Below are 24,563 nucleotides of genomic sequence, written 5' to 3'. Positions count from 1 at the left end.
GGAGTCCTTTAGCTTTCTACTAGTTTTCTTAGCTGGCTATTAAGTATCTGTATGTAGTTAACTGTCTAGGATACAGGGAAGGTAGTTCCTTTAATACCTTTGGTTCTGTTGCTCTGTTCTATTCTGTGATGTTATGCAGCTGGCCTGTCAGAGTTCTTAAATTGACCTCCTATAAAATGTTAAGTTCAACTGCCATACAGTGCATGAAAAGACTCCAGACTTGGCAGGGTTTGGATGATGTTTTGTGTGGACATTTGCATGTAGTGCCTGAACCAAGTATCCACACTGATTAAAGTGTCTTTGTAAACTTTTGCTTTTCTGCAGTTCCGTAATAAGATTTGGTTCAGTTACTGTATGTGTCCCTTAAGGTATTGAAGTATTTTCCAAAAGTAGCAGTGTTTTCAGCCGTGCTTTACAGGTATTGAAAAACACATGTATAACATGGTAATTTGAAAGGGGATAAAGGCAGTGGGACTCCCTGCATTTAAGCCCTTGCTATAAGCAACACAGTTCTGTTGTTGATGGTAGTGATTTTTTTAATGATGCTCGGTATAACTTGAACTGAATTCATTTCCAGTATTTGCTATTAATTTAAGATATTTCATGTGATACCTAAAGTGATCAGCCTTCATCATTCTGGAGGGAAAATGCTCAGTACTTCCTGAAAGCTGTGTTGTGCTAGAATATGTATGCTGTGCTTTAGAAAAAAATCACAAATTGTAAATAGAAATCACTTTTAATGCTCACTTCATGACAGTTAATAAAGATATTATTAACATTCAGAATCTTTTTATGTAGGCTTGAACAGGTAGAGTGTTCAGGATTATATATTTATTTTCCAGTCCCACTTTGCCCTGTACTATTTATCATCTTTTAACTGAGGCAAGTATTCTGTTGTACCGATTTGGGCAAGAGAACCTTATTGGAAATGTTCTTGACACAGACATCATGAAACATAATCGTAAACAACAATAATTTGGTTTTGCTGTTAATGTGATGTTATGTCTTCCACATGAAGAGTGGGTGGGACACAAGCAGAGATGCAGTGTTTTATCAATTTTTAGTTCTCTTGTGCTGAAGTGCAGGGAGGGACCCTTTCTCTGAGGGCTGTAGTGACATTGGGTGGTCCTGGATCATTGTCACAGTTGAAAAAGCTGCCTCCTATTGCTGCAGAAAATGCTGGTGGCAAAGAGGCTGCATCTTAAATTGCACATGGAAGATTCTAGTACAGTTCCATGGAAATGAGTAGGGTGTGAAACTTAACCAGTGGCCAGTTTTGGCCATGAAGAAAAGTGGTGGGCTTTTCTTGTGCAGCTGTCCCTGTGGGGAAGAGTGGAATAATAATTACCAGTGGGGTTCAAAGTTAATGTTTACACAACAAGTCGATAGGAAGATTATTCAAATATTCAGCACTCACTTGTTTTCATTACAGGAATTGCAAAACTCAGGAAGAGGACGCTTTTTACTGGAACATGCTGCTCCCTTCTCTGCTTTTTTGACAGACAGCTTTGGGCGTCAGCACAACTACCTGCGAATTTCCTTGACCGAGAAATGCAACCTCAGGTGTAAGTGTGTCTGCTTCCTTGCACAGATCTCTTATTGTGCAAAGGCCAGGAACCGAGCGAGAGCACTTACTGTGGTGTGGGCCCTGTGCTCTTTCTTGTCTTGACAAAGTAATGATAACGGATAGATAGAGAGCGATTTGGGGCTGAGGTGCTGGTGGAATGGGGAAGCAGGAGCAAGTGAAGGGATCTGCCAGACACAGGTGGGTGTGACCAATCTTCCATCAGATTTGGCATGGTTTGGCTGATGGTGCTTGTGGAGGTTTGTATGCCGTACCCAAAGTGTGTGATAAGCATGAGAGCTCATACTAGGTATTTCCACGATTACATCTGCAAAGTTCATGGCTCTCATGGTTTAACCCTAGACAGCTTGAACTAAGCACCACACAGCTGCTTGCTCACTCCTTCCCTCTGCCCCCAGTGGGGTGGGGAAAAGAATTCGGGAAAAAAGGTAAAAGTCGCCTGTTAAAAAAAAAAAAAACAACACAGTTTAACAGGACAGCAAAGGAAGAGAAAATAAAGATAAAAGAATATAGGACACAAGTGATACACAATGCAGTTGCTCACCACCTGCTGACCGATGCTCAGCCTGTCCCTGAGCAGTGATCACTGCCCCCAGTCAGCTCCCCCCCACCATTTATATAATGAGCATGATGTCATATGCTATGGAATAACCCTTTGGCCAGTTTGGGCCAGCTGTGCTGGCTGTCCTTTCCCAATTTCTTGTGCACCTACAGCCTTCTTCCAGGCAGGGCATGAGAAGTTGGAAAGTCCTTGACTTGGTGTAAGCACTACTTAGCAATAACTAAAACATCAGTGTGTTATTAACATTATTCTCCTACTAAATCCAAAACACAGCCCTATACCAGCTACTTGGAAGAAAATTAACTCTATCCCAGCTGAAACCTGGACAGTAGCGATGTCCTAGAGCTTGCCAGTTCAGTTTGGTGTCTCTCTTGAAATGCAGATAGCATAGAAATAAGATCAGCTCTCCTTCCAAAGTGGATCCATTGTAATTTTGAGACCTATCAAGTAGGTCTTGTGTCTTGAAGGAAAACTGAAAAGTGTTAGGGGGCTGCTTGTAAGATGTGGTGTATGGTCTTACCTGCATTTCAGAAAAGTACAGTCGTTTGACATCCATTAAAGACAGTTGCATGCGTTGCATTTTTGCTCATCAATATTAGATTGCTGCTGGGTAATTTTCCCCCATGTACTTCTGTATTCTTTGTTTCAGGTCAGTATTGTATGCCAGAGGAAGGTGTTCAGCTGACCCCTAAATCAGAGCTACTTACTGCTCAGGAGATAATCACCCTAGCCAGGCTGTTTGTGAAAGAAGGTGTGGAGAAGATCCGATTGACAGGAGGAGAGCCACTTATCCGGCCCGATGTGGTTGATATTGTGGGTGAGTTCCCAATAAATACAGTGTGCTTCAAAGTGACTTGCTGTATATTGATCCAAGAGCTGCACTTAGAACTATTTACCAATACAGTCCAGCAACCTAAAGAGTAGTTACACATCAGATGGTGGTGTTTTTTCCAAATGTTGTGAAATGCAAGATAGTTCCACTCAAAAAGCTTTCAGTTCTGCTCTCCTGCTTGGATGAAACTTAGGTGTCTTTCATATTATAACAGCTGAACTTAGCATTGTTTTTCCATTCAACATCTACTAGAATAGCATCAATAATGCAGCCTTGGGGTGAAAACTCAAGAACTGTTGTGACCAGGTCATTGCTGGGGAGGAACAGCTGATAGGTGCTCACAAAGAAAAGAGGTTTTCCTCTTGAATTTTCAGGGGCGGTGTTTGTTTTTGTGTTTTCTGGTTTGTTTCCTTGATAACAGAAGTCATTTGTCAGCATTTAGTAAGGAATGGTGGAAATTACTATGTTTTTATAGTTATTAATGAAGACCATTACTTCAATGGAAAATAAATTACTGGGTAATTTTTAGAAGTCTATCTCCTTTAATAGGTATTGTGTTGACTGGCTGTGCCAGTGTTTTTCTTGAGCCAGGGGCTTTTTTTCCTGTCCAAAATCTTGTATGTTGTAGACATTTACAATTGCTTTGTGTAGCGTCAGTGTGTTCAATTAGGGCTGTCTACATAGGTGCTCTTTGGGGTATTGAAAGTGACTAAACTCATCCATTTCTGCATGTATACTCTTATAAGTAGTCTTATAAGAAAGGGTTAATATGGAAGGTGGGAGTCTTGAAAGTAGAGTAACTGCCCACTGATACACTGAGCTTTGGTGCAGAAACCAGTTCGGTTTTGTTCAGGGTTTGGAAGACATTTATGGTCTTTTCCAAAGGAAGCAGCAGAACAGTGTAGTATGTAGACCTGACCTGCTATAGCTGGAAAAATTACGTCTAGAGCAAGCTGGCCTGGGTTGCCTTGAACCTTGGTTGTGAGGAATTCTGAAATTGTGCTAACTGCATCATTTTGGAGCTCAGGAATACCATTCTCTAGGGCATTTTGCCTGTGCATTATACGTTGGAGTTTTCTGGGGGATTGAGAAAGCTATGTGCTTTTCAAGATACCTGTTTCTTTGAAGTGACATCCTTGATTTCTAGAAGTAATAGGTGGCCTCTGCCAGCCAAAATGGGAACACATTTATAAAACAGGTTGTACTTTAAAATACAGTGAAGCTTTCCAGTTCAGCATATAGTATGAGCATGAAAATGAGTTGAAATCAAGAATATCATCAATTCATTGCCAAACTTTCTTTCTTAGCCTATGCACCTTTTTGATTTATCAGTGGTAGCTGATGGGTTTTTATACTCAACACAGCTATTCACATGTGAAGGATGTAACATCCAGGTCACTGCAAAATAATTATCATGTTGCTGCAATTCTGAAGTATTGATTTTGAAAGGATAGAAAGGTTGGTTTGGTTGGTTGTTTTACTGCAGTGATAGAATTCCCAAAGGCTTATTTCTGTGGCTTAAAGAGGTGGACAGATCTCATTCTTCAGTCACTGGGCTTTCATTATTCTGCGTGTCTTGTTCACTGCTAAACTTTGACAGACTCATAGTGATCATTTTAATGGATAACAGGAGATCTTGAGGTAAAAGTAATGGATGTTAGGGTGGTTGTGCTGTTGCATTAGCTTATTCTGTCATGAGTTTGTATTAGCTTGGCTGTTTGGGTTTTTTTCCTATGGCATAATGAAAATTGGCAAAATAAGTCTATAAACACTTTTTGTCTTCAGAACTTGGTGTTACTTTATGGTGCACAAATTTGGGATGAAGATAAGAGTCTTAAAACTAAATAGACTGCATGTAACAAGTATGGGAGAAGTCACTGAAAGGAAAACAAGCCCAAAAATGTCTTCTGCAGAATTTGAGTTCAGCACCTTTTATTAAAGCCATCTTAGCACAATGTACTTGTTTGAGCTGAGATAGAATTGAACTGAATTTCTAGAAGCTGACTGCATTATTTCAGGTGCTGAATTAGGGTTAAGATTTAAGTTAGGTATGTTTTCAGCAAACCTTTCTCGTAACCACCAATGGTCTGTGAAATACTAGTAATGTTCAAAAAATATACATGCTGGAGTGCTATCACTGTATTCTCCTAATAATCAAGTTCAAATTTTTTTTTGTTGTTTCAATGAAAAAATGACTGCCAAAAAATGTTAGAGACTTTTGTGAAGCAGCTAATAGTAGAATATAGAATCCATTTCCTTTGGGATACTCGAAGTTTAAAATAGCACCAGGTATAAACTGTGTGATAGGTGTTTATTATTAACAGTCTGAGAGGTATACATCTCCACTGACAAGACTGTTTTCCATGGGACAGGGGGTGGACAGTTGGATGACTCTGTATAACAACATACCCATTTCAAGAATGAGTGGTGCAGGGTAGATTTGTTAATTCATCTATCAGGAGATACGCTTACCTTTTCTGGTCTCAATCAGGAGAAGTGCAATTGAGGAAGTGATTGGAGGAGAATAATTAAGAAACTTCTGTATTTAAAGAGATGCTCCTAATCCAAAAGGAAAAAGTAAATGTAAAAGGGTTTACTTGATGGCTTGAGCCTGACAGACAAGCTCTAGCTTCATGCAATTGAATTGTATAGCATCTGTTCTGTTTCCTTTTCTGCTTGATAATGTTATCTGTTACCTTGGCTTGTGCTGATTGTTGCCAAAGCAGTGACCCGGGGTCAGCAAACAGGCTCAATACAGGTACAAGGTGAATTACAAAGTTATGAACTCTCTTTAATCCCTTTATAACTTAGAGTTCATCAAGCCAAGAAAAGAAGCAACGGCAAATGTTCCACATCTTTGCTTGCACAAACAAGGCAGAGTCTTTTAAGTGGTCCTCTTTAACTTGTTGGTCTGAGCTTTAAGCCTCAATCTCTAATTTCTCACAGTTGGCTTCTATCCAATTTGATCCTACAGGTGGTTCTACATATCTATTTCCAGTGCCTCATCCTGTGACTTGCTCTGTCTGATGAGGAAGAAGATGCATTGATAGCAGCTGCTGCCTGCACTAATTGACTTAATCAGCTGGTGCTTTTTAATTGTTTCCATATTAGGCTGCAACATGGCTTTGGTTTCATCCAAGACTTTTATGCCTTTTACATTTCTAGCAATGAAACCTGTATGGCAGCTAGTCTTCCCCTCCCTCCTTTCCTGTTGTTAGGAGGTTGAGCGTTGTTAGGAAGTTGTGATGTTCCTACACTGTCTTCTGGGTGTGGTGTGTCTCCTATCCTCTCACAAAGGCTAGGCTTCTGGTGGGAGCTAGTGTTAAGTAATTTTTGGCAAACTTGGACCAGTAGAACTCATCCACTAGGAAAAGTTTATCCCTGGTCAGGAATTTTGAGAGCTGAATACCAGAAAAAAATCTAGTTTTTAGTAAATATTGTTGTTTTCTTACAATCTCAGGTTCCAATGTCTTTACATGGCTCCTTATTGTGTTGGAAAATGCTGCTGTAAGCTTTAGCATCTTTGGTGTGACCCAGCTTGTCCCATTCCAGTGTTCTGGGCCCAGCTTAGGGTAAATATCTTGAGAATAGCTGGGAAATGAGATAAAGCAGAAGTAAAGTCCTTATCAACATGAACAAACAGAGGCAAATAGGGAGTGTGGAAAGGACTATGAAATACTCATGCTGTAATTAAAGTTGCCTCAAGAGTAAGGGTTCTTCAAATATTTCTCAACTAATTAGGGTGGAGGCTATGAAAGCAGGGAGGAGGCAAAATAAGGAACAAAAATTACTCTGCCCGTCTCTGCTTCTGCAAGTGGCTTATGAGGGGTTTTTCCTGTTTCTTACGTGGTATTACTGTGTTAGTCATTTTTTTGTGTCTTGTGTAGACACTTCAGTTGGCACTGTGGATAATGGAAGTAACTTCAACTGTCAAGTGCAAGTGTTTTGTCCCTTGGATGTTGTTGCCTTGGATTCTTTATAATGGTCTTGACCTTTTTCTGTTTAATTAGGAGTATACGTGTTATTTCCTTCAGCAGTTTAAGGTCACTACTGCCAGCAACTACCTCTGAGTTAGAAGTGTTGTTTGGTGAAGCATAGCAGGCTAAGTGTTGCTCTTTGGATGCAGCTAGTTCAGGTATGAGGTGTGAAAGGGTTGGCTTGCTGCTTACTGTTACTGCAGAACACAGAGTTTGCAAAAGCTAGATTGAGGAAGACAAGGTAAGCAAAGTCAGAGGCCTTCCAACAATAAAGTAACTGTTTACTCTCTTAAGATATGGAGAACAAATTTAGTGTGCATTTTTGCTGTTCTTTATAACCAGTTTTGCTTGCAATAGATTCTTTTGTACTTTTTGAAATGGGCTTGTGCTAAAATGGGTGTCTCAAACCAATACAGCTGGCAGAAGGCTGAGGCACTGAAGTGTCCATGTTTTCCTGTCACCGTCACTGATGGTTTTTGTTTGAGTTTTCTGTGTAACTTGCAGTTGAATTACTTCTTTTTAAAACACACTCTTTACTTTTTATTTTCCTAGGTCAACTCTACCAGCTAGAAGGGCTGAAAACCATTGCTGTCACAACCAATGGGATCAACTTAGCCAGACTGCTGCCCCGACTGAAGGAGGCAGGACTGAATGCCATTAACATTAGCCTGGACACTTTGGTCCCGGCTAAATTTGAGTTCATTGTGCGGAGGAAAGGTACAGGCTTGTCTTCAAATGCAACTGTCTTAATGCTTGCAGTAATGTTATGAGTTGTTTGGTCTTTCACAGCCCATTATTTTGGGAGAGGAGTGAATTGCTATCCTTCTGAGGCTGGGAAAAGTAATCTATACTAGTTTACTTGATGGTGACTCTTTCTTTCTACAGCCCTTAGGCAGGTAGAGCCCTTTAGTTGGAGCTTGTGTAGAAGGTATGACTCATCATAGTCAGTGGGAGTGTGACTATAGCTGCCAGTAACTCACAGATTACTAGTTAGTCATGGATATCAAGGGGACTCTGCAATTCTTGTGTTGGTCTCATGTGCTGCTGTTCTTTAATACCGTTCAGAAAACATATTCTTGATATAGTAGCTGAGAGTGCCAAAATAACTGAACTTCTTGTCACAAAGACTGGCAATTTCTAGAAGTTACATTTGGGGAATGCTAGCAGGAATAGTAGAATAAACAAACTGTGCTTGAGGTTACTGAGATGGGGTGCTAGCTCTGTAACTGTTCTCTGATGGAGCTAGTAATTCCAAATAAAGTCTCAAGAAAATACCTGGATATGCCCAGTGTTACAGATTCTTGTTTAAAATTATCCTAAAGCTCATCTTGTAGTTCAGCTTCATGATGAGCTTTAGGATAACTGATTTGAACTTGTATCAATCATTCCATCCAGTGACCTAAGTTTGGCAGTCTGTGAACTTCTAATTCAGAGAACTCTTCCGAATAGCCACGAGGTGGTGCAACAACGTAAGATATACGTAGGGAAGGTGATGCAGAAATCTGGGATCCTGTGAAGGGTAATTTCAGTGTTTGAATCACTGCACTATCAAATCAAAGTTCTGCTGACAGGTGCAGAAAGGTGTCTGCGTCTACAGTCTCTCTGGGAGCACCTCTTCATGTTTCTGCATCAAGGTGCAGAAATCTGTTCCTGTCATAAACCTGACTGGAGCGTTATCCTTCCAGTGTATGCTATTGCAGTAATCAGGATGTGTCATGACCCAGTTGGCTCCCAGAGAAGTATCTGGGTGTATCTGGTTGCAAGCAGTTGTTGACTTTCCTCTTTCCTTCTGCTCTCTGCATTTCAGTATTACCTGGCTTGGGGCATTCAGTGGAAACAAGCCCTTCTTTTGCTACTGAGGGGGCAAACCTGGTCCTTCAGCTTCCTGAATTATGTGGCTACAGCTTTTCATAACTCCTTGGATGCTGTTAGGAATGTGCTCTCTATAAAGTACACTAGAAGTTATTGGGGCATGAGAGTAATTTTTATTTATATAGATGTTACCTTCTTCCTCCTTTAACGGGATAAAAGTGTCTTTAACCATAAAGAGAAGTTGCTTAGCTGAATAACTTAGAGGATGAACAGAGAAGTTTCCGTGACTCAGTATTTTTTAAAAGGATAAAGTCTCAAAATCATAGATTTTTTTAAAAATAACTTTTTGCAAGTGGAGATCAGTTAAAAATAGTAATGCTGAGTTGTGGTTTTTCTTTTGTTAAGGGCAGAAATTATGTAAAAATACTTTTTTTAAAATTGTTTTTGAGGGTTTTTTTATTTAATAGGAGATTTCCAAGTATGGAATGAGCAGAAAATACAGTGCCTGCCCTACTGTGCTACCCTGTCTCCTGTGGCAGTTCCAGAGGCGACAAGATATAGCTCTGTTAAGGTGAGAGGGACTTTTGGTCTTAGATTCCTACAAGCTGGTAACTTCTGTGGAAAGTAAAGGAGGCATCTGATTATGGAGCTAATCAGGAACTCAAGAAGTTTGGAATCAATTTTTCTGCTCCCCTGGAAACTCATTCTAGCCCTTAAGAAAGGGCTGGAATTTTATATCTTTGGAACAGGTGACTTGTGTTGCACCTGCTTTTATTCCCAGATGGTTGCTGGGATAGCGGGAATAACTGAGATGATCAGAGGTTTCCCTGATGCATGAAAGCACATTAGAGCACCGTAACATTTCTACTTCTCCCCATCTGCTGCATTCAAAGGGGTGAGCAAATAAGAAGTATTTCCTTGCAGGTAGCCAGTCTAACCTGTTTCATGGCATGTCCCTTTTTTGTTCAGTAGAAGGAAAATGAGAAAATATTGTACTGTAATTTAGTCTTTAAACACTGGTTTGAAGACTATGTAAGGATTAAAAGTTGAGAGGTGTTGTCCCACATAGGAATGTTCTGGAAGTTTCTTAAGGTTCTCCGTGCTTTCAAGTTGGCTAAAGTTAGGATTTCAGCAGAAACTGAAAAATATTAAAACACTGAAATTTTTCATTGGGTGGAAGATGAGAAGGGTTGTCATTTTGCAACATCAGACAAAAACATAGGGAACTTCTTACCTTGACAATATTTCCTGACACAGTGTTGTCTAATATTCATTTCTGCTCTAATATTTTGAAATGTTGTCATAACAGATTTTGTATTTTAAAAAATCACTTTGCCCCCAAAATGTTTTAGTGGAAACAAGCTCAAAAATTGTTGTCAACCAGAATAGCTTGCTCCTGTTTTGTTTGTACAGATTTTTGATAGCTGCTCTAAACCACACTTTTGTGCTAGCTTGGCAGGAGGTAGGAGGCAGAACTGGGAAGGACATTGAGTTAGATGCACTTCAAGCTTCCTCTACAGCAAGCTGAGCCCAGGCACAACAGGTATTCAAACATGCAGAGATTTTGAGCTGCTGCCTGCTAATGAGTGCTTCTTGGCCTTTTTAGTTAAGTTCAGTCTCACCTCTCTGCAATCCTGAAGTTGTACATAAGCTTTTCTGAGTTGTTGCAGAGCTTTTTGATCCCATTTGTGGCTCGGGGATGTGGTAACAGCAGTGTATCATTATCTCTGTTGCCACATTCAGCTTGTGAACTTGCTTAATTAGAATAAAAGCTTCCACTGGTGCTGCAGACTTCCTGGACGCATGTAAGACAAGCAGGTTGTGAAGGAGAAGTGTGATAGTGTACTCTCCTGCTTGCCCTTTACCTGTCTTTTTGCAGTCAGGACTAGGGTTAGGACCTGCGTGTAGGATGGTTAGCATCTTCTGCTTCCCTATGTCTGTGCTTTATAATGACCCTTTGCCAACCAGAAAGCAGTTAAGTGAAAATTGTCTTTTTTTTTTTTTTCCTTTCCCTTTTCTCTGATCTTGAGCACCTCCAATATTAAGCATGCAAAGAATATTATTGAGTTATTTCTGGGAAAGCACCTACAGACTAATGAAGGTCTGATCTCCTCACTTGAGAGTCTTAGTTCTGGTAGATAAGGGAGAGAGAAAGCGGGATGATGGACCTACACAGAAAAATACATGACTCCAGGGATTCTCAGCACAAGTTTCTGGAAGATACTGCCCTTTTGCCAGCAAGTGTGAAGTATTTGCTGTTGAAGATTGAGCTCCTTCTTCCAAAGCTATGATTTCATACAGTGCTTTTTGGTCTCTCACACCTGAATTTAGTGAGCAGAACAGGAAGGGAACTTCACCTCATACCTGACAGGGCAGGAGAGACCTTCACAATTGTAGGCCGGGGGCTGAGCATGCCCACTCACCAGGAACATGCTCCCAGAGCTCGGAAGCTTGCTGACCTTATTTTGGTGTGGTCACCTTGTTTCTCTGCCAGCTGCTGAGTGTGGCAGAGAAGGAGTAGTATGTCAGATCTAAAATGGATATCTCGATGAAAGGTCTTAGCTTCGTTTAAAGTTGACAGAAGGTGTGGTTTGAATGAGATGATTAAGAGGCTTTCCTAAAGGCCTTTGGAATTCCAGACTTGTGTTGGTGCCTTATTTTTCTTCCAAATTTGAGGTACGTGTAGGCATGAAGATACTCCAGGAGCAGCTGACAAGCATAGGCCACGGTAATTGATGGGGTGAGGCTGGGCACTTCACTCCTTGAAGTCGCTGCAGTTTTCAATATCTTTCATTTGTTTCCAAGGGTCAAAGGCCAACTGAATTGCTTTCCTAAATTCTCTAATCCCAGCCACATTGTGCTTACCAATTTTATATGTTTAGGCATAAAAATGATGACGTAAAATGCTGCCTGGGATCTTCAGAGTAATGGGTAGGTGGTACCTTTGGGAAGCCAGTTACATCTGTAGCCAGGGATGAGCAGGGCATCGAGCAGCTCTTGTTACCTCCTAATCCCACGGCCCTCAACACACTAGTCTAGAAAGAACCTTTTAAAATTCACTTAGCAGCATTGCTGTCAGATTCAGAACAGTGTGATTCTGCCCTTTTAGCAAAGATGCATGTGCCATTATCGAAGAAACATTAATTTATTATTTTTTCTTCATTGCATCTGGAGGCAGTTCACAGATAGTCTCTGCTTCCTTTAAGAAGAGACAATGGGGAAGTGGAGAATCGTTTTGTGATGATACAGGTCTGTCCAAAGATGCAGAAAAGCATACCAGTATTTTTGACTACTCAAATACCAGTTAAAAAAATGAATCTCAGTGACTTGACCACAGTAACACTTGGCAGCTGGGGCAGGTGTGGAGGGTGTGTGTAGACTTGAAGACTCTTAAGTCTTTACTTATGGATCTTCTTACTTGTAGCCTTGACTACTGAATCTGATTCGTTTTTTATTTGTCATCTTTTTGTCATGTACTTAATAACCTCCTTTTGGATTCTGTTTTCAACAAGAAAAAGAAGCTTTTATTATTTTTATATCTTAGGCTTTCACAAGGTAATGGAAGGAATCCACAAAGCCACTGAACTTGGCTACCGTCCTGTTAAGGTAAAGATGGTGTTTATTTACTCTGAAACTGTTCTGTTTGACCATACATTGTATTAAAAGGTACAGCCCACCTGATGAGGAATTTATTCTTCGCCCTATATGCCTTGTGAATGACTTTTACTAAAAGTGAAGAAAAATTGTAGTGGATTGAAGGTCACATCAAGAGGCAGTGGGGGTAATTCATAATCCTCTTGCACAGCCAAGTGTACAGGTTCATATGGCAACATAGCCCATCGACTGCCCGGCTGCAGGCTGCAGGGTGGTCCTGGCTCTGTACTTGCCTCTTCCCAGCCCCTCGATTGATTTGGCATTTGTCTGATCCAGCTGTGAAATTGGCCAAGGGAGTTCACAGGCAGAAAGCTACCCTGCAGAAAGATCTTCATTTTCTCCTGGTTTATCTCCTTTGACTGCTTGCAGCAGACTCTGATGAGTGCTGGTGTGAGAGGGAGGGAAAGAGGGGGGTAGTCCTCTAGGGTGCAGATAGACAAACTTCGCTGTAATGTGAAACTTCACCCTAACTCAGCTGGTTGCAGTCCTGCCGCTGTGGTTCCCTTCACTTTCGCTGGTGTTTTGGAAGATCTATAATGTGTAAGTGGTTTAGGTTATAGAGCTATGAAAAACGTAACTTGAAATTAAACTTGGTTTTAGGCTTTCCTGAAAGATTTTAAGAATTCAAGATGCTTGGATACAAGTCTGCCTGGCTAACAGGGTGTTTTAGCAACTGCAAAGCTACGTGTTGTTCTTCAGATAAAACACTGAGGACCTGAGGCTCCAATGTAAATACTGTTTGTGAGAAACGTGCAGAAAACTTAGTTTTAACCTCCTCTTGGAAGAAGGCAGGGCCTGCAGCCTATGGTCATGGAGCGTGCTGTGAACACTTCCTACTCTGGGGAATTTGCCTCTGATCTGCTATAAGGAGTGCTGTAGAGGGTACCCTGCCAGCACATTAGAGAAGCTATGTGACATAGGACTGGAGGGTGAAGGTGTCATTTTAGACAGTAAAAACTGTCATACCTTACATGGGTAAGATGATGCTTTTGTTACCTAGCTTTCAGTACTTTTCCATTTAGCAAGGTAACCTTAACAACCTTACTTAGGTTGGATGCAAAAAATTACAGGCGAGTTTGGCAGAAATTCTTGTCTATACCACTGCAGTCCTGCCAGCTTGTCTTCTGATCTTTTCTTTCCACATAAATAAATAAATCTTCATTATATGTTGCCTCCTGCAAGGACCATGAAATCTTGTTTAAGAGGCAAGGAAGTTTTCTGTCCACTAATTTCATGTGTCTGCTTTTCCTGCAGGTAAATTGTGTGGTGATGCGAGGCTTCAATGAGGATGAACTGCTGGGCTTTGTGGATTTCACAAAGGATCTGCCCCTTGATGTGCGGTTCATAGAATACATGCCCTTTGATGGTAAGCAGGCCTGCTGTTGGCAAGGAATGTGCCTTGGGCATAGGTGAATCTAGTTGGGGGTTAGTTACCCTGTGGGCTTGTCTCTGGGAGTTTTGGTGAGCTCTTTAGGGAATTAGGAATTGCCTTAAGTTTTCTCTTGTATCTTTCTACAAATTGTCTTTTATTTTCCCTGGATAAACTGGAAAAGGATTAATATCAAGATTAGTGGGGGCTGGGACACCTATGGAGCAAACTGAGAAGTTGGATCTTTGGTAATTAAATAATCACAGTCTAAAGCTATGCTGATTTTGTTAACTCTAGGCAATAAATGGAACTTCAAGAAGATGGTGAGCTACAAAGAAATGCTTGATACAATTAAACAGCAATGGCCTGAACTGGAAAAATTGCCCTGCGAAACTTCCAGCACAGCCAAGGTGGGGTTAGGCAAAGAACATGTGAAATGTGTCCCCATTCTTTCCCTGCCCCAAATCCTCACATTCTCCCAAGTCAAGTCCAGCACTCATATTTGACAAAGTAGAAAATACTCTTTGTAGTAACTGTAGGATTTTGGTCAAGCTGTCTACGTGTGGTTTGACTCTTACTAAACACCAATCATTGACACCTTCTTTACCTTTGGAAATACGTGTTTATTAGATGCCTTGATGAGATGTAAGAATGGCAGGTTTGTATCCTGTATTTGCAGCTTCTGATCTTTTTGTCAATCTCTGCCTATGACTGCACATTGCCACGCCTGATGAAACAGTCTTTCAGTGAAGTAACAGTATCGCTTTAGAGCCTGCAATGTCACATGGGGCAATTACAGCCTGCATGGATCTGTGGCTCATGGCTGCCTGGGTAAGAACATGCCTACTAGGCTCGCCTGTCAGTTGATAGCTACAAGAGCAAACATTTAACAAGTTTGTGAATTTCCAGGAATGGGGAAGAACAGACTGGAATCCCTGGGAAAGCTGATTTTGCTTTATATTTCTCGTGTGACCTTAGAACTGAAGAAAAATCTGTGTAAAAAATGTCATCTTGTCCCTGGGCAAATGGAGCTTTAAAAATTAGTCTATATTTTGACTCTTTTCCTTTCACTTTTGCATTTCTTTAGAGTTATAAAGTGCCACATTTCCAGGGACAAATCAGCTTTATCACCTCCATGTCAGAGCACTTCTGTGGATCCTGCAATCGTCTGAGGATAACAGCAGATGGGAACTTAAAGGTCAGTAGTGAAACATGTTTCTCTTTGCTTTCAGGCTGTGAAAGTAGCATTGAAATTCTGCTCTTAAAATCACAGGATGATAGGGGTTGGAAGGGACGTCTCAAGATCATCTGGTCCAACATCCCTCCTGCCCCCACCAAAAGTAGCTGGGATGTAAAGTAGGATAGGAAGACGCATAATTATTACCAGCTAATTCCTGTTTATCCTGTGTGTGTTCTTTGTCAAGCTTATAGGGCTGTTAGGGAGATGTTACATCACCTGATTTTAGTTTCTCTGTTTTGCTAACATAGTTAACTTCACTTGTAAAACATGGTTGCAAGGCCAGTAAATATAAACATTTATTTTAATCTTTGATTCAAAATCATCTTAAACATGTGACAAGCAGATGATTTCCCATTAAGAAGGGATGCAAACATCTGGGAGGGCTTGGGCTTCTGAGTTCCACAACGCTCCCCTCTCGTTTCACCAAACATCATCTTGTAACTCTCTTCTTTCAAGAACAGACTGTATGTTGCTTGACGGCTGTAGAAAAGGGAAGGACAACCATTTCCTGCCACGTTGAAACTGGCAGTTTCTGGGGGAAAATTAAAAGTTTTCAATTAAAAATTGGCGCTTACTTGTTGTCACCTGATACTGACAACAGCTGTGCTGCTGTCTAATGTCAGATGACCAAGGCAGCCTGAGGGCCCAATGAGCTTAGATTACATAAACATCCGAGGCTGGCTATGTGTGTGCATGAAGAGAGATAAAGAAAACAGTCTCTGTAAACACTGTCTTTCTTGAATAGGATAGGCCTCTTCAAAGCTCTTTACTCTGAGGTTAGTATGAAATACCTGTAAAAGCCATTTAGACTCATACCATTGTTTAGACTGGAAAAGACCTTTGAGATCATCGAGTCCAGCCATTAACCTGGCATTGCCAAGTTCACCGCTAAACCGTGTCCCTTAGCACCACATCTGTCATCTTTGAAATGCCTCCAAGGATGGTGACTCAACCACTTCCCTGGGTAGCCCATGCCATTGCTTGACAACCCTTTCAGTGAAGAAGTTTTTCCCAATATCCAATCTAAACCTCCCCTGTACAATTTGAGGCCATTTCTTCGTGTCCTATTGCTTGTTACCTGGGAGAAGAGACCAGCACCCACTTGGCTATAACCTCCTTTCAGTTTACAGAGAGCAGTAAGGTCTCCCCTGAGCTGCCTTTTCTCCAGGCTAAACAACCCCAGTTTCCTCCGCTGCTCCTCATAGTTCTTGTGCTCTAGATCCTTCACCAGCTTGGTTGCTCAATTATTATTTTATTCTCTTATTTCTCCTCTTTTTTGTTTACATTGGTTGGCTGCAGGTGTGCCTTTTTGGGAATTCAGAAGTGTCCTTGAGAGATCACCTACGGTCAGGTGCCTCAGAGGAAGAGCTGATTCAAGTCATTGGAGCAGCAGTGGGCAGAAAAAAGAAACAGCATGCTGGTATGTTTTTTGTACCTGAGAAATTACAGGACCAACAAGGGGGAAAAAATGTCCTGGTACTGCTGTGGGACATATTGGCTTGCCAGGAAAAAGAAGGAAAAGCTTCTTGAATGGTGCTGTATTAACTAAAGAAATAATTTTCCCACCTGATAACAGTATTGTCTGGTAGAAAGCTAATAACATAGCAGTCCTGCAGTTACCCCAAAATTGATGTCAATTTTGAGTCTTCTAACCTTCCATATCAGCTAGAATCCTGATTGTCTAAAAGTCTAACTGCTGTCTTCAACGAGATGCAAATATTGTAAAGCTAAGCAAAATTTGATGGAGTTGCATTGGATCCTTTTTTTCCTTAAACTTAGTTTGTAGTAAAAGAAATACTAAAGCTAAATTGAGCTGTCGGTCCAACTACTGTGTTAACACGTTTCTAGAAGTGATGAATCTCTTTTTGAGCATGCAGAAATTTGAAGCCACTCATCTAGTGCTCTGCATAAGGTCATGACACAAGGCCTGTGATGATGCAGTTGCATCCTCAGGCTTGTATTAGTCTTTTCTGAATTTATATTGATACAGACTATATTTCAGTCACATCTGAACCCAACTGTGTTACTGTAACCTGGCTGCAGCTGGGAATGCTGACCTCTTGGACACAAACTGGCTTTATGATCATGGAGGAGTCCCCTTTACACTAAAAGAATGCTTTGGCCCTTTTGTTCTCTTGCAGATTCTGCCAGATTACAAGCAGTTGGGTTTTTTCTCTCTCCTTTTTTTTTTTTTATTTTTTCCTCCATAATATATAAAATGAATTTAAATGAAGCTTTTAAACCTAAACATAGACTAACTTGCAAAGGACATCGATCTGCCCCAGATAAAATAGTGCCTTGCAAACACAAGGGAAGGGGTGGAGGTGTTGGTTCCATTTCTTTTTAGACCATTCATTTCTGATTTGGAAAAGCTACAAGGAGAAAGAACTGTAGGTTTTCCCCTCTAGTAAAGGCATTTTGCCATCAGCAGCATTTACCTGACATTGTCTTTCTTCTTACAATTTATGTAAAACCCAGTATTGACCCTGTGATTTAGACTTCCTTGAACTGGAACGCTGTTAACAGCTTATCCGTAGAACTAGTGCAGTTAAACACTATTGTTAAGAAGCAAGATAGTCCCAAGTTGTTTGAGTCCTGTAGTAGGTAGACTGTAATTCAGATCATGGAAAGCTTTCTGGGAAAGGGCTCTACTGTGTGATGGACCCACAGCAGCTGGATCCTTGAAGACTATGGCAGCAATCATTTTAAATATCACAAAGCCCTCCTCCTTTATTGAGTTTAGGATCCCTAACATGGAGGTTGCACTGTGAAGGGCAGAAAACAAAATACATAAACCAGATGTATGACTTAAAACCTAAAAAGCTAGGATTTTTATGTGTTCCTTATTTTATTTCTAGGCATGTTTAACATTTCCCAGATGAAAAACCGGCCAATGATCCTGATTGGTGGGTGACAAATCAGTACGTAATAAATATACAATGATTTTGTTTGGGTTTTGTCTTTTGGGAGCAGAGTGGATTGGGCTTTTGAATCTAACCTTTTGGTTCTGGCTTAAGTTTAGGCAAAGAAATGGGTTGCTTAAAAGGCGGTTGTGGTTAACATGCTGAAGTGGAAGAGGAGGAAAGGTTTAATGTCCCTACCAAGCCTTATCCAATGTTCTGATTCACAGCACTGGTTTTGTTTTCTCTGATTCTGAAAGCTCATCAGCCTTTCCAAAGGGATCACTAGCTTTCCTATCTTATTTCCTATCTGCTTCCTTTGTACTTAACAAGAATTATACAGGAACTTAGAAGGCAGTTTGGGGGAGTTTAATGAAATTGACGTGCTTGATTGCCATTTAAACTTAAAGGATGGAGGATGAACTGTTGTTATCCCTGGGATAAGAGCCAGTAACCTGACAGAACTGCAAGCTTTCCCAGCTCACTACTACTTCAGAATCTGAAACCTGGGGGTTCATTCTTTTGAAATGTCCTCTTATTGCTACAGTCTCAGAACATAACCGTGGAAACTAAACTAATATCTGGTATCTGACCAGCCCTGTGGACCAAACCCCTTTATTTTCATTGTGTCTTTTGAAGATGTTTGCTAACTCCCCCTTCTGCTTGAAAGCTCTATTCATAAGCAATGTGGCACTGCTGGCATTCTCCTTTACCTCCCATCTTCCTTACAGGCCATGCCTACATTTCCCTGGTTTGTAAGATAACCATTTTAGAATATGTTGAGTTGGAAGGAACCCATAAGGATCATTAAAAGCCCAACTCCCAGCTCTACACAGAGTCAGCCAAGCCAGATAATGTCACTGAGGGCATAATCCAGACACTTCTTGAACTTGGTCAGGCTTGGTGCTGTGACCCTTTACCCAGGGAGCCTGTTCCAGTGCCCCACCACCCTCTCAGTAAAGAGCCTCTTCCTAACATCCAACGTAAACCTCCCATGTCACAGCTTCATACTGTTCCCTTGGGTTCTGTCACTGGTCACCAAAGAGAGGAGATTGGCACCTGCCCCTTCGACTTGTCAGGAAGCCATAGACTGCAATGAGGTCTCCCCTCAGCCTCCTCTTCTCCAGGCTGAAGAAACCAAGAGACTTCAGCCTCTCCTCATCAGTCTTTCCCTCCAGACCCCTCACCATCCCCACTGCCCTCCTCTGGACACTCTTCAGTATTTTTATCTTCCCAAGACCTTTTTCCTTCTTTAGACTTAAAGAAATGATTGCATGAGTTAGTACAGTGATACTAAAGGGAAGTTGTTCTATTGTTCTTTTCAATCAACAAAAGGAGAAAAAGTGCAGCAGGGGTGGAAGTGATTAAACATCATGTTTCAAACCCAAACTCTCATCTCCTTATTGATGCAAGTTAACTGCTGTGCAGATTAAAATGGAGCTTTTAGAAAGGGTACCCTTGCTGGGGAAGGAAGGGTAACATGCATTGATTTTCAGGTCTTTGATAGAGATGGTTAAAATAACTGCTTTTTTTTTTGGTTTTTTTTTAGACCAAGGTTCTATTGCTTATACTTCTGTTGCCTTTATTGGGAAATGGGATCTTTAGAGGTCTTTTAACATAGTTTTTGTTTTCACTGGAATATTTTTCATTTGACACTCACAGACACACCCCACCCCCGCAAAGGGCTGTCGTTTTCCATGTTAGTTTTAAAGTGAATGGATTCAGTGGTGCAATATCATCCCTCTCAGTTTGCTTTTACTCTTTTGTATTTGGCCAGTGCTACAGTGTTCCAGGAAAAGGGGAAAGAGGAACCTTTAAGTAAAGTGCATACTGACTTGCTGCAAGAGGAAAACTGTTTGGTTTGTTGGGGTTTTTTTTATAAAATGAAAAATACTCTATTAAAACTCTTGACAGCTCACTGGGACCTCTTTCAAGATGCCTTTGAAAGAATCTCTGCACTGCAAAGTTAGCATTCATAGCAGTGTTTGGATGTCTACAGATCAGATCCACCCAATTTCCTTTTGAAAAGTGCTTCAGCATTGTCTGACATACAGAAAGTGGCAGCCTGTCCAGGTCCCACCCTCAACTGCTCCATGTCCCTTTGAGACTAACGACTGGCAGTCACCGCATCAGTGGGGAGACTGGAGATGAGTGAAGAGCATCCTACTGCGACACATGGGGAATTGTTAGGAGATTTCCTAATTGTGTTTTGAATTACTTAGAAACTTGAAATAATGCTGGCGTGCAAGCAGTCAGTGGGGGGGTTGTGGGGTGCACGTATGGAATTAATTTAATGAAACTTAATGAATGCTGTGGAAATCACTAATTGATTTTGCTAGTCCCAGTAAGACAAACCTGGCTTTTCCCTTGCACTGCTGTTGTCTGATCCTTTGCTTTATGGTTTGTATCCTATTTCCCTTAATCAAAATATTCTTTTTGGCAGGTTGTTCTTCTCATGGGTTCACTTCAGTTATGGGAATTTCCTTCTTTGTTTAAGTATCTCCTGCCTTCTTCCCACCCCTCCTTCCCCTGGGATTTTTCTAGTTGGAAGCTAGCACAATTAAGTTTTAGGTGCAGTAATAGAGAGTAAGGAGATTGTCAGGTGGTTTTGGTTCTAGTATATATATTCCTGTTGAAAAGTTTTCTTTTTTTGGAGGTATATGAGCAATTTGGTTGAAGATAACTAGGTACAACTTGAAGGAAATGTAGGTTGTTAGGGAAAGTAAAGGTCCTTTGCATGCATTACTGGATGTGGCCACTTGAGCAAACCCTACACATCTTCCCTGCTCCCTCCCATGCATGTTTACCTTGTGGAAGCAAGTACTTGTCTGGCTTTGCAGTCCAGCTTCTCCTGAAGACAAGACACCTTGGCAGGGTTTAGCTTCGGCCTTAAAGCTGATCAAGGAATCCAGAAGAACCTTGAGTTCCTTGGGTTTGAAAAGGAATATTCTGGTTAGGCACCACTGGATAAAGAGAGAGGGAAAGAAAGGAGGAGTAAGTACAACTTTCTTCTAAAGCACTCAAAAAGCTTATGTCCATTTAGTCGCTTTCCTCTGCGGGTAAGCATATTACCTTGCAGGGATCTTAGTTTTATTGGCTGGGCCACCAGCTGTAGATAAAAACACCTTTGCCTGAATTTAGAGCACAGTGATTTTAATAAAATGAAATCTATGTCTAATTTAAGCTGCAGTAATGGGCATTTTCAGATCAACATTTGGAGGGTAGTCTGGATAAAGAGGGCACGAAGTCTTGTTATAGCAGATGCTGGGACTAACAAGGAAGAGAAGATGCACAGCCATGAGGTTGTTCGTGCGTCATGCGTATAGTCCAAGGCAATAGCTGTAGGTCTGGGCAGTAGAGGTGTAGCTCAGCAAGGTGCAGAGGGGTCAGGAAGCTACTTTGACTTACCTGTGGGCTGTCTGAAAATTTAGGAATATTGGAGCTACCGAAGGATATTACTGAGTAAAGTTTAACTCAGAGTTTCTCAGAGCAAAGAGCTGAGGAGTTCCAATAAAAAAGAAAAGAAAAAAAAAAAGAGAAATATGCTTATCAATGAGGCTATTAAAGTAGGGTCTGGGCACTTACCTCTATGCTGCTTTCTCTTTACTTAGAAAACACAACACTTATATGTGAAAGAGACTCCTTCTGTCTTGACACTTGGCATTTAGCCCCGTACAAGTGCCAAAACCAAGGGATTAAATGGTGAAAAGGGGCAGGAGGGCTTACTACCTCTCTGCCAGCTGGGTCCCCTGCCAGCTCGACTTGGAACATACTTCTGAGTAGATTTAAAACCTATCTGTCAATGACAGGAGCATGTTTTTTCCAGTGCTTAAACTTCAGTTGTCATTAACATGGAAAGAGCTGGCAGTAGTAAGCAAGGTTCCCACCACAGAACCACCCTCTGAGCTTGTAGACAGTGCAGATGCAACACTGTCCCTGCTGTCCTCACCCTTTGCTGCAGAAGAAGATGAAAGCAGAGAAGTGCAGCTGCCTGTCTGGGGAGAAGGGGTTTTAGGATTCTCAACTCTGCCTTTCTATCACCACCACCACCTCACCCCAGGCTTTTGAAGGATGACTGGTGCTGGGACAATCTCAAATGGATGCTGAGATTGCTGTAACTTGCTGTTCTTCAGAACTGATGTTCCTGTAAGCTTTCTTGGCTGCTCTCTCTTAAGAAGTGTTGATACTATTTGAAAGCAAGTTGTTTCTTCTTGGCAGGGACCTTGAAATAAGCGCTTTGAGTGTTGGGGTTTGTAATAGCAAACCAGCAAATGCAGGGAACTGGTGAGAGAAGAGAAGGAGCTTGAAGAACAAAGTGGATGGTTGCAGGCTTACTGAGGTTTTTGCAATGCAGACAGTCCCAAGTAGTGCTCTGACAGGGTTTGCAACCACTGCAGACCTAGCTTAGCCTTCCAGGTACTAAGATGTATTCTCACGTCGGGTTTCTTTTTTTCCCCCAGAGCCTGAATTGACATCAATCCCACTGTGCCAAGATGCCCTACAGAATCCCCCAAATTCAAAACAGTGGGGCCACGCATTTAGCCATTGGCTGACTTTGACAGCAAGTTTACCCAAACAACTGGGGAAAACACTAATGAAAAATAAGCTTACAGGACAACTTTTCCTGCCAGGATCTCGCCCAGAGCAACAGTGGCACGTGACAACAGGAATTCTACAAACCCAGCTGAGAGGCTGCTGTGTCTTCCAGAAGCACCCAAGCTCCAAATTTGACACAAAGTGCCTTGAGGCTTCTCCTGTTGACCAAGTTTCTGTGGACTGTCAGCCCAAAGCAGCAAGTCCAGAGTCTAAATTCTGTAATAGGGATTCAGGATCTCACATCGAGGTACCTCGTGCCTCTGACAAGTTGACTCACACTGATGAAGAAGGACGGGCCACGATGGTTGATGTTGGAGGGAAGCCAGATTCAAGGAGGAGTGCTGTTGCTGCTGCCGTGGTCCGCCTGGGTGAGAAGGCATTTGGGATGGTGAGACAGAACCAGGTGAAGAAAGGTGATGTGCTGGCTGTAGCCCAGATTGCAGGAATTCAGGGAGCCAAGCTGACCAGCCAGTTGATCCCCTTGTGTCATAACATCCCCCTCAACCATGTTGAGGTGTCTCTGAGCCTAGATGAGGCCAGATACGCAGTGGTGATTCACAGCTCCTGTCAGACCTGGGGGAGGACAGGTGTGGAGATGGAAGCTCTGACAGCTGCCAGCCTGGCTGCCCTGACAGTGTATGACATGTGCAAAGCAGTTACTCATGATATCGTGATTGAGGAGGTGAAGTTGCTTAGTAAGACAGGTGGGCAGAGGGGAGACTTCTCAAGGGACTAGATCATATCCAGACATCTCCAGGTGACCACTGTTCATGTTCAGCCTGTTACAGAACTACTTCTGCTCAGCTGCTGGGCTTGGAGATCTCAGCACACGTACCCGTACAACAGCCCTACAACTCCAGTTTTGCCTTACCTCATCAGCTTCCCGCTGGGTGAACAGCGGAGCCACTTATCCCTGTTGATAACCGTGTGTGTTTTTTAAGAGGACAGACTTCTTCACTTGCCAACACCTCCATTTCAGTGTCCACACCACAAGAGAATTTCTTTTCTTCTTGCTGTGAAATATTCATAGCTGCTGTCATCACACCACGCAACTGCGAGCTCTGGAAATGAAGCAAGAGCTGTAAGTGCTGTTATTTGGCAACGATTCTTTTAGGTCAAGGATTAAGGTTTCAGAATTGTGTCTGTCCATCTGACCCCTGACCTCCTTAGTTGACTTTAGAGGATGACAGTAAGAAAACCAGAGTTTGGTAACCTTACCATGCAGCAGAGATTGTAACTGGAACAGCCAGTGCCAGAGGGGCAGCTCCCACCCATCCCTTCCCATTGCCACTGCTTCCCTTGCCTGTGAGTGGGGAAGACCCCCTATCAGTTTCAAAAGGAAAAGGGGGGGGGGGGAATACCTCATCTGCCCAAAAATTATGTCATCTGCCCAATTCTCTGCCCTGAGTGCTCTTGCCAAACATTGTGTAGAAACATGATCTCTGGGTTTGGAAGAAGTATTTTGCTGGCCCCAAAGATAGCTTTTACCGTGTTAGAAGCGTGTTCCAGCATTGCAGCCTTGGCACTCGAATGCAGCGAGACCTTGTGCCTGCATGTTTAAGGGCTCGATTACACCATGCACAGAAATAGATGTCACACTAAGCCCCGGAAGGCCCCCAAGGTTTTAATCCCTACAGTGCAGCTTCTAGTAACCAGCAACCTCCACAGTCCTGACAGATAAAACCAACTTTAAGACTAATAGCCACTTGGAAGAATAAGGTAGTAGTTGTTGCCTCGGCCAGAGGGTTTTCCTGCATGTTTCTCTCCTTTGCTTTCATGAAGTCATCTGGCCTCGCAGCACTTAAGTGTCTCCATTAACAAACCAGTGGCCACTGTCCTGGAGCATTAAATAGCTCTAATAATTAATTGACTATACTAGGTAAAAAATTACTTGACATTGTTAATACTGCTGGATCCTTTCCAAATGTTAATTTAAATGCTCTAAACAGGGTGTTTGCAACTTTGGTTTACTTGTTTTCTACTGCTTCTGGCTAAAGTGAAGTTGCAGATGATTCAGGGTGCTCCCTCTCCATACA

The 24,563-nt window shown here is 41.8% G+C and overlaps 2 protein-coding genes across 2 annotated transcripts; both read left to right on the top strand.

The window, feature by feature from the left end:
* Positions 1-2,796: 2,796 nt before the first annotated feature.
* Positions 2,797-22,470, top strand: LOC311190216 (molybdenum cofactor biosynthesis protein 1-like). Its single transcript, XM_084262086.1, has 9 exons — positions 2,797-2,964; positions 7,509-7,673; positions 12,313-12,374; positions 13,677-13,788; positions 14,089-14,201; positions 14,879-14,989; positions 16,331-16,451; positions 17,890-17,952; positions 22,392-22,470. The coding sequence occupies exons 1-8, from the start codon at positions 2,808-2,810 to the stop codon at positions 17,943-17,945; spliced, it is 897 nt and encodes a 298-aa protein (XP_084118212.1). The 5' UTR covers positions 2,797-2,807; the 3' UTR covers positions 17,946-17,952; positions 22,392-22,470.
* A 55-nt stretch (positions 22,471-22,525) lies between these two features.
* On the top strand, positions 22,526-23,263 carry LOC311189428 (cyclic pyranopterin monophosphate synthase-like; the record flags this gene model as incomplete). Its single annotated transcript, XM_084261091.1, has 1 exon — positions 22,526-23,263. The coding sequence occupies one exon, from the start codon at positions 22,526-22,528 to the stop codon at positions 23,261-23,263; it is 738 nt and encodes a 245-aa protein (XP_084117217.1).
* Between the last annotated feature and the right edge of the window lie 1,300 nt (positions 23,264-24,563).

Source organism: Gallinula chloropus (assembly GCF_964237585.1).
Source record: "Gallinula chloropus genome assembly, chromosome: 3".
In the NCBI taxonomy this organism is placed as follows: Eukaryota; Metazoa; Chordata; class Aves; order Gruiformes; family Rallidae; genus Gallinula; species Gallinula chloropus.
Note: the sequence above shows the minus strand (reverse complement) of the source record. Positions and strands in the feature narration are given on the sequence as shown.

Bases quoted from the DNA above. Each gene is read 5' to 3' on its own strand.
- LOC311190216 (XM_084262086.1), top strand. From the start codon at position 2,808: ATGCCAGAGGAAGGTGTTCAGCTGACCCCTAAATCAGAGCTACTTACT. The intron at 7,674-12,312 runs GTACAGGCTTGT...TTTATATCTTAG, and splicing joins GTTCATTGTGCGGAGGAAAG to GCTTTCACAAGGTAATGGAA. The intron at 12,375-13,676 runs GTAAAGATGGTG...CTTTTCCTGCAG, and splicing joins TTGGCTACCGTCCTGTTAAG to GTAAATTGTGTGGTGATGCG.